This window comes from Sinocyclocheilus anshuiensis, unplaced genomic scaffold (genome assembly GCF_001515605.1).
Source record: "Sinocyclocheilus anshuiensis isolate Anshui unplaced genomic scaffold, SAMN03320099.WGS_v1.1 scaffold2422, whole genome shotgun sequence".
In the NCBI taxonomy this organism is placed as follows: Eukaryota; Metazoa; Chordata; class Actinopteri; order Cypriniformes; family Cyprinidae; genus Sinocyclocheilus; species Sinocyclocheilus anshuiensis.
In genome coordinates, this window is record NW_015557345.1 from 221103 (window position 1) to 231621 (window position 10519).

At 34.4% G+C, this 10519-nt stretch overlaps 1 protein-coding gene across 2 annotated transcripts in view; it reads left to right on the top strand.

Annotated features, from left to right (window-relative positions):
- The window catches only part of LOC107679112 (UV-stimulated scaffold protein A), a 33937-nt gene that overhangs the window by 4569 nt on the left and 18849 nt on the right, over positions 1 to 10519 (top strand). For both annotated transcript variants that reach the window (XM_016474565.1, XM_016474566.1), the window contains exons 5-7: positions 1798 to 2124; positions 2253 to 2362; positions 2826 to 2954. In XM_016474565.1, coding sequence (XP_016330051.1) covers positions 1798 to 2124; positions 2253 to 2362; positions 2826 to 2954 — 566 coding nt within the window. The remainder of the gene's footprint in view (positions 1 to 1797; positions 2125 to 2252; positions 2363 to 2825; positions 2955 to 10519) is intronic.

The window sequence follows — 10519 nt, forward strand, 5'->3', positions numbered from 1 at the left end:
TGTGTTCCGAGATTTCGCCTATTATCTATGGGAGGTAGATCTTTCTCTGTTATGGCTACCAAACTTTGGAACACATTGCCCCTGGCTCACCGAACAATAACCACACTCCACGAATTTAAGTCTAAATTCAAAACCTATATGTTCCACCAATATTACCTGTTATAATGTCATGTTAATGTTACCTGTTATAATGTTTTTTTTTTTAGTTTTTTTTTTGGTGCTTTTGTTTATGATACTGTATTATTACTCTGGTATGCAACTGCAACCACATGTTCTGGACTTGGAAAATGTCTTGTCCATGTATGTAGGAATGTATTTGCTTCTGTCATTGTGCAGTGTCCTTGAGCTTGGGAAAGGCGCTATATAAATTAAACTTATTATTATTATTAGTAGTAGTAGTAGTAGTATTGCAGGCTCGTATTATAGTGTCTGTTATACCACTTTTTGGAATTAAACCACTTTCAGCTAATAATCCTAGATATAATGGAGTATACAGTAGGCACACCTATCTCAGCGATATCTGAATAGCTTATCCTGTGCAAATTGTCAATAATCACTACTGACGTCCACAGTAATGAGTACTTCACAGACATTATGTCCTGAAAACTTATCTTGTCTGACTGATACCTTCAAGATATCATCTTTTAGTCATTGACGCCCTGTTTGCATACGCAATGTGGCTACACCTGCTGATTTTACAATCCCTTCAGCAATCCAGTCATTTGTATGTAGAAATCACCGGGTGGAACTAATTATAAATTGCTGCCGTTAAAATGCAAAAATATGAAATATTTAAACAATGTTCATGTAAAGCGTGCGTAAATGTGAAATTCCTTTATTGCTGTAAGGGTACGTATAAAGTATTTTCAGTTTCATGTTTAAGATTTCACAGCTTCACCAAAAATCAACATTTCCTGAGGAACTATGTTAAGCAAATACTTTATATGCTGGTTAAACACTGAGGGACAGCTCCTAGGACATGCTGTAAATTAAATGAACAATATCCTGGAATAGGTAATCTTAGATATAACACAAAAAAAAAAAAATCAACAGCCTAAATATTTACTCAAATTTCATTTGAATTCATAATAATATCAGAACATTGATGTCATTTTTCAAAACACTTGACAAAACTCAGTGATCAAAATGCATGTCATTTTTCAAAACTTTTTTTCAATTGCTTGGATACAATACATATAAATATAAGTTCATTTGTTCAGTGAACTAAAATCACCTCTTCAAAATGACACAACATAACATCAAAGTATTGCCATTTCACAACGAAATTCACACATTACATCTGAGATGTCATTACACTGATCTAACAATTGAAACTGCTCAAAAAGGTAAGTAGCTGTTGCATTATTTTAATGCGTATTTTTATGGAAACTGATGAACAGTGTTCCATGTTTAGATCCAATTACCATGAAACAATTGGAATACATTATCTATGGTGATGATATCTCATCATCGTTCTTTTCCTGGTCTCATGTACCACTTTCCATACCATGTTTTTAGATTTGACAGTGCAGGCCCTTGTAATAAAAACCCGTAATGAAAATTTCAGATTTCATTTCTTTGTATTGATGATTGAAAAAAAAAAAAACCCTGTAAATATTTAGAAAACACAAATAGCATTTAGCAATCTTGTTTAAAAAAGAGTGACAAGTTCTTGTTCAATTCTTGTTGTTTAAAAATGTCATTAAGTGCCATTAATCCATAGTTAAAGATAAGAAAAAAAGTGTGCCCATCCATTTCTATCCACGCTTAATGCTTGTTTTGATCTCTTTCATTAAGAAACGACGACTGAGATTGAGGAAACCTTGACTGAGATGAACAACTGCATAAAACTGCTTGCAACCGATGACTTAAACCTGTTTAATGAGGAAGCAGCAGTTGCTAAAACCTCTGTGGGAGCCGAGAACATATCTGACCAACCCTGCTGCAGTAAAGACCTGAGCAATGAGCAGAACGGAAAGATGACAGAGAAGAAAAATGATGAAGGGCAAACAGACAAGTCTAGTGACGAGAGTGACACAGAGGAAGTTCCTGATGAGGACGCGTTTCTCCGCAGCACTGGTTTAATGTCTTATAGATATCAGCTGGAGCTCAATGTGTCTACAGGTGTATCTGACTGATCGTGTCCACAGCTATTCTCATGATACGTGTGCTCTGTCATGTCATAGCATGGCATGGAATTTGGAGTTCAAATCAATTTTTTTTGTGAATAACTGTTTGAATCATGTCTGCAGATTTAAAATTGAGGGAGACGGAAGAGAATGAGGTATTAGTAAACACTGTGAGGGATCTCCATAGACTCATCACAACCAGACACCTGCCTCTGGTGCAGTCCTGGATCCAGGTAAACCCTTTGACCTCTGAAAGGAATCATTCATTCCCAAATGAGAAACCTGTCATTAATTATTAAAAAGGAGATGTTTAGCAAAATGTCCAAGCTGCTCTTTTTCACAAAACGTATTTTTTTTTTTTGCCTTTTTAAAATTTTTTATAACATTTAATTAAAAAAATTGGCAAGTTAAAGGGATAGTTCACCCAAAACTGAAAATTTGATTTACTCACCCTTAAGCCCTCGACTGAATGGATGTGGAGATTTTGAAGCAAAATAAAGTGTATCATAAAAAGTACTCCACATGGCTGGTTAATAAAGTCCTTCTGAAGTGAATCGATGCATTTGTGTAAGAAACATATCTGTATTTAATGTGGGTTCAAATTGTGGCATATATGCATTCATTGGATTTGTCTTTCATACATCTGAATGTTATGTTTATTTGAATAAAGTTAATGTGTGATTTTGAATGTGTCAGGTCTTTACGAAGGTGGGTGTTGAGGAAGAACTGATGAGGAGAGCCACTGAGTTAAAGAAATCACTGGAGTATGCCTTGAGAAAACACGAGTTTCTTCATATAGACTACAAAAACAGAGAAAGAAGAGTGGTGAGTTTGTTTTTTTTAAACAGATATAGGCCTACACTTTTTTTGCTCTGATTTTGAGGGTTAAGTGCATTAAACAGCAATAAGAGTACTACACTCTCACATCCTGTCCTTTCTATTTTAATTGAGTGCTTCCTATATTTGAAGCATCTGTTGTGTGGTGAAAGTGACAATGTGCCTTGAGTTGACTGACAGCTGTTTTTATTTTTGACGTGCTGCATGGCTGTTCCACACAGTTTATTGTTCATCCATTTTAAAAGGATTTTACAATGCCAAATGTGACCCTGGAGCACAAAAGCAGTCTTAAGCCGCTGGGGTATGTTTGTAGCAATAGCCAAAAATACATTGTATGGGTCAAAATTATTGATTGTTCTTTTATGCCAAAAATCATTAGGATATTAAGTAAAGATCATGTTCCATGAAGATATTTTGTAAATTTCCTACTGTAAATATATCAAAACTTAATTTTTGATTAGTAATATGCATTGCTAAGAACTTCATTTGGACAACTTTAAAGGTGATTTTCTCAATATTTAGATTTTTTTGCACCCTCAGATTCCAGATTTTCAAATAGTTGTATCTCAGCCAAATATTGTCCTATCCTAACAAACCATACATCAGTGGAAGCCATACGTCAAGCTTTCAGATCATATATAAATCTCAATTTTAAAAAATTTACCCTTATGACTGGTTTTGTGGTCCACCCACTGCTCCGGGTGTGTGTTCACGGTGTGTGTGTGTTCACTGCTGTGTGTGTGCACTTTGGATGGGATAAATGCAGAGCACTAATTCCGAGTATGGGTCACCATACTTGGCCACATGTCACATCAAATATCATGTGTGAATTTGTTTTGTGAATTCTATTTAATATATTTAACTTTTCACAGTTACATCAAAGCCAGACCATAATGTTTCTGGTCCGTTTAAATCATATTTTGCATTTAACAATATGTTTAAATAACGATAATTATTATTAATATAATATTAATAATTATAATATAATACATTTATATATCAATTAATTTCCATTGATTGAATTCATGGTTATTTGTATGTTTCACCATTGTTGAAATCATCCAGCTTACAACTGATTTTTCTGTGTTGAGTGAGTATTCTAAGATAGAGTATACTGTATGCATACTTACAGTATGTACTGCTGTAAGTAGTAGGGTAATGATCACAGTAATTGGATCAGTGCAAAATGCAAATCATATCTGGAATAACTTCAGTAATGCATTATCCACAGTGGAGGGCGCTCTTTCCTCACACATTAGATACTGGAATCTTGTCAAATAAGTGCACTGGAAAGTGTTTGCTTGTCAAAAGATGTCCACGTGTAACACATGACGAGGGTATTGAGAATATTTGTGTAGTGTGCACATTTTTAGATTACACTGTGTCTTATATGGTCAAACTCTAAAGATGCGCATTTTTGCATCGATACTGGGAGATTTGCTACGGGGAGGCACGGCTCATGTGCTAATGGAGATTTGCTCACTCTAGGGTGGAATGGGACACAGCAAGCAGTTAGGATACACATCATTATGACACATGTTATCCATTTTTAACTGGGTGAAAAGAACAGACAGGGTAGAGAGAAAGGAGGGGTGTGACATTGACAAAGCACTTGACTGCACGCCAGAGAGGTTTATCACTCTCAGTGACGATTTTCAATACAAAAAGTCAGTGCGTTGTGATAAAGCAACAACTAAAAGGCCTTTATCATAATTAGTTTTTCCTTTTCCCCCTAAAAGCATTCCATTACTTTATTCCCTGTGCCATTGCTATGACATGGGTGGAATTGCTTTCAGCTTAAACTCCTACTGATTGAGGAACAGAAAAAGGTGTAAAATTACTACTAATTATAATTTTTCTGTGTGCCTTTATCATATGATTTTTAGATTTAAAAAAATTAAGATTTAAAAATTGAATGCAAAACCCCAATAGCTTGGAAATGCAAATATAGCATAAAGAAAATGAATTACTAAAGTATACCTAGATACCAAAATATCAGTTATTTGTATAAATAGCACACCATATTTTTCCTCGTGTAAGATTCCACTTGTGTGAATTTGTGACTTTGGTCTGAGGTTTCTTATACACAAAATATGTAACAGAACGACATTTATAGGGCCAGGAGAGAATATACATTATTTACTGTGATAAGGCAACTTAATGGTTTGGCCTGAAGGAGCAATAATTGAGAGCAATAATATCTATTTAGTTTTTTTTTCTTTGGCAAACAAACGATAAATATGGTTATCTAAGTCCCATATACTAGGGCTGCACAATTACATAATCGTTCAAAGCAGCAATTAATCGTTCAAAGTCCACTTATGTTATTCTGCGTGCTTAAGATAGGTTTTTTTTCCTCTACATGTTATCTTAAGGGTTTTTCCATTGTTTTAATTTTTGTTTTAGTATAACATTATAATACCATGCATATTTTTACCTTTTTATTTAAAGAGAAACCAATCCGATGTATACAGTCGTGGTCAGAATTATTGGCACCCTTGGTAAATATGATCAAAGAAGGCTGTGAAAATAAATCTGCATTGTTAATCATTTTGAAAAAATTCACATAAATCTAACCTTTTTTTTGGATGAGAGCATTTTCTTTTCTTGACTTTTTTTATTGAAACCCTCCCAAACGGGGTGGTGTAGGTGCTGTTTGATTTTTTTTTTTTGTTTGTTTTTCTGACCCCGAGACTCAATTCTCCAGCTGTGATCCTTGGAGAGTCTTTAGCCTCTCAAACTCTCCTCCTCAGCGTGCATTAGGACGATATAGACACACGTCCTCTTCCAGGCAGATTCGTAACATTTTCTGTTGATTGGAAATTCTTAATTATTGCCCTGATGGTGGAAATGGGAATTTTCACTGCTCTAGCTCTTTTCTTAAAGTCACTTTCTAATTTGTGAAGCTCAATTATCTTTTGCTGCGCATCAGAAATATATTCTTTGGTTTTTCTCATTGTGAATTTTTTTTAAATAAAAGATCAAAATGATTAACAGTGCAGATTTATTTTCACAGCCGCCTTTGATCATATTTACCAAGGGTGCCAATAATTCTGACCACGACTATAGTTGACATTTGAGGCTTAGTACTATAGAAAAGCAATAAAAAATTTTCAGTTAGTGTTTTCAGCTTGTTTATTTTCATATAAAAATATGGCATGCAGTTGCTTCAAACGAAGGTGTAAACATCATTCATTTAATCGTAAATGAATAATCGCAATTACAATTTAAAAGGAATAATCGACAATTATGATTTTTTTTTTTTTTTTTATAACAATAGATATATCGGTTAATATGATATATTGTGACACTTTGTGGTTGTGAAATGTGGATCATGTTGATAGGTACTGTGATTCTCTACACCTGCGATTATACTGCTAGGAACTCAGTGTGAACTTGAGGAGAACTGACTTTGTATATCCAATAAAAATAACTAACAGCTGCTGGTTAAAAGACATTGAAGCTGATGATGATCTGAAGATCATGCAGCATTTGAGATGACACTTGCTTAGATGTGCTGAATTTAATGCAATGACAGCCGTGCATTTAACTCTGAATTAAGTGATCAGATTCATTTTGGGGGTCACTAGCTTACAGTGTGTTCTTCTACATTCAATATTGGTCAATATTTGTTTTCAGCAGAAGAAACCATTGAATTAATAAATGTACACTGAAAACCATTTACTGTAGGATTTGCTTTTTAAATAATTTGCAATATAATTAATTAGTAAATAATAACAATTAGTATATTTTTTATCAAATAATTTCAAAGAAATGGCAAGTAACACAAAGTTTGAAATTTTGAAGTAGAAAGACTGAAATAGTATTTTCTTAGCATCATACTCAAGTAATCTTTTTTAATTTAAGTTTTATTTACAGCATTTTTGATAGTGTACCTATCCAATAAATATAGAAATAAAAATTAAAGTATGAATAGGGTGAATTCGGGCAAATTCAGGTCTATTGTGAATTTGGGGAAATTGGGACACTTTTGCCATTGAGATGAATGGGAAAAAATATCCCAATTATGCTGAAATAACCCTGTGTCTGTGTGTGTGTATGTATGTATATGTGTGTAAGTGAGCTTTCAAATTGAGATATGACCGTAAACTTCACGGGAGTCTCTCTCCAGGCTGCCTAGAACATGTTCTCGTGACAAAGTGCATTTCATTCTGTTCTGCGGTCAGCTAGCCTGCTAGTCCATACACCTGAGTTATTGGTTTGCCGTAATAATTTGCAAGACCTTCCCCGTAAGAGAGGAGATTAGCATATAAATAGCAGATGCACAGAGGACCATCACAGCTGAGTACATTTAATTTTTGGTATATAAGATTGAATGGGTTTTTAAACGCATAGCCATCAAACTTGGCCAAAGACAAATGAAGTGTAGGGCTCAGTTGTCCGAGGCTACCTCCTCAGCTCATTTTTTAAAAGGATAACAGACCTGCTTAAGGAGTGTGCCTGGCCGACGCTTCCCTGGGCACAAAGTAATTGAGATTGCTTACAGAGTTAATTAGACCGTACAAAATATATTGGAGGGTGTGAGGAGCACTGCTGGAATGTGTTTTTCCCCATAAGTGGAGGACATTTAACCGGAAACTCATTATCTTATCCTCTCAGGGTAGAGTCCAGGGGCCACTGCATGGTCAATAGAGTTCACTGCGAATGTCTGCCAGTAGTCCACTCATGGGAGCACATCGTTTAAATATTCAACGTCATTCTCATATATCCACGTCTGCTGATGAGACAAATCGAGGAGGTTAGAGGCCGTGTTGTTTTAGTATCACTGAGATACTATTATAGTTTTTATTAATATTTTGAATTAGTTTTTTTTTTATATTTATATTAGGGCTGGACAATAATTCAATATCAATATGTATCGCGATATAATTTTTTTCTAACATTAATATGATTATTACCTAATTGGACTCTTTTCAAATGATAGTTCAACTTTTCAATCATTAAGCTGATATTGTATCATGAAATATAAAAGAATCAGATTCTCTACATAATTTGTATTATTTTCTGGAAACATTCCTAGGCTACTTTACATTGTCAGGAGTTTTGTTTTCCTTGAGACACCTGGAGGTGGGCTTCACATGTCAGCAACACCTGCGTCAGCAAAAAGCCTTCCTATGGAGTCTCATTCTCAGTATCCACACACTCCAGTCGAAGAATTATAATACTGTCTTTACAAGTTGACAGTGCTGATTTTATCACAACAGACTTAAAGTGATTTAAACGTAACAGTTTTTGGTTTGCAGTGTCTATTGTGCAAGTATTTTTAACTGCACTTTAATCTATCAAGGTAACTGCATTTGATTAAATAAAGAAAAGATTAATAAACAATCTGTTCTGCAGCTGGTGGCAACAAGGCATAAAAAAGTCTAGGTGAGCTTGAAATTATGTTTAAAGTTTGTAATTAGTTGCAGATTGCAGAATGACTGCTCAATGTTTCAATTTAAATAGAATGTTCCCTCCCTTTTTTAAAGTGGCAATGGGTTTTTCTGTTTCTCTGTTTCCCAAGTGGACTTTGTCGGCTATTAGTGTTGTTTACATGTGTTAAATACTATAAAAATGTGAAAGTAACTAATTAAACTCAAGTACAGACCAGGGGCGAGGCCAGAAATGTTTAAGTGGGTGGGCCTGTACATAAAACAGGGTGGGCAAAGTGTAAACAGCATTGCCAACAGAAAATACAACACAAAGGTTCAAAACAGAAAATATCAAAACAACCCATATACAGTGGTGTGAAAAAGTGTTGGCCCCCTTCCTGATTTCTTATTTTTTTGCATGTTTGTCACACTTTAATGTTTCAGATCATCAAGCAATTTTAAATATTAACTCTGAAAAAACAAACAATAAAATGCCTATTTTCTGTCTAGTATAATGACAGTATAAACATTATTTGAGTTATTGTTTGGAAAAATGTCTATAGTAGCCTATAACACTTTACAATAAGCTTTTATTTGTTACATTAACATGTACCAACAAAATAGTTCTACACAATACTTCTAATGCATTGATTAACATTAATGTTAATTTAACATTTGCTAATACATTATTAAAATGAAAAGTTGTATCTGTTGACATTAGTACCTGACCTAACACAAAATAACAATGAACAGTTGTATTAACTAATGTTAACAAAGATTAATAAATATTGTAACTAAATGTACTGCTCATTGTTAATGTAAGTTAATGCTTTAATTAACTTTAACTAAAGTAAGTTTATTGTAAAATACTACCTCAGTCTGAGACCACAGGGATTTGGGTTAAGCTCATCTCATAATCAAGTGTCTCTGTCAGTTTGCGTTCAAAGGAGACCGTGCAAATATGCAGTTGTTGTGGAGAACAGTGTCTAGCACAATGTATATGTGTTTCTCTCTACAAAAGACACACAAATTTAGCTGATCAAACACTGTACCTATGCTAATATGATGTTTCAGACACGCTTGGCTTAGAAGTTTCTAATCTATAAATCTATCACCCGCACATGGTTAGGTTTCAATTGTATGTCCGGATTCATCGCTAAGACTTAGTTTCCAATATATACTTTTTAAAAAATTGACTGATTTATATTTGTTTCACTATTTTCAAATTCAACTCCACAAACGCACGCATCTTACGATTATGTCCTTACGTTGTAAACATAACATCATGGGTGGAACTAACAGAAATAAGATGAATCATCATTTTGACAAGCGTATGGTATGAACTAGGGCTGCACGATAAATCGCATGCGATATTTAATGCTGAGTTAAATATCGCATGCGATTTATCGTGCAGCCCTAGTATGAACCAATAGGAAGAGGGAAAATTAAGAAACTGACTGCAATTGACCTTGAAAGCTTGCATTTACATACAAAAAAAACTAAAACTAAATATATAAAGTTAGAGTAATACGTTATTTTTATTTTTTAATAAATTACATTCATTTGGAAAATTACCAACTTATCATTGGTCGGGCCACAGTAGCTATTCAAAGTAGCTTCGCCACTGGTACAGACAGTGGGTGAACTATGCAGTTTGTGTGTAGTGAAAAAAAAAACTCTTATAGGCTAATGTATTTAGCCTGAGTACAAGGGTCACAGTGAACATACTGATCAACCATCTAAAATTAATCGTAATCTGATACATTTCTGGATGAATCAGGATATGCAGATAAAAAAATGTGGTTTGGACAAAAGTAGGTGTTACAAACTAGGTGTCTGGACTAGGAGTGTTTGGAGGAGGGGGATTAAAAGTAAAAGGGTTTTGTGACATCTGCTGTAAAGGAAAGCCGTACAGCAAATTACCACATTTTAATAAAGTATTAAAGGGTTAGTTCACCCAAAAATGAAAATTAGCCCATAAATTACTCACCCTCAAGTCATCCTAGGTGTATATGACTTTCTTCTTTCAGATGAATCCAGTCGTAGTTATATAAAAAATTGTCTTTGATCTTTCAAGCTGTTTAATGCCACTCAGCGGGTGTTGCATTGCTCCAGTCCAAAAGAAGTTAAATAAAAACGCCCATCCATAAAAAAAAAAAGTGTCTCACACGGCTCCGG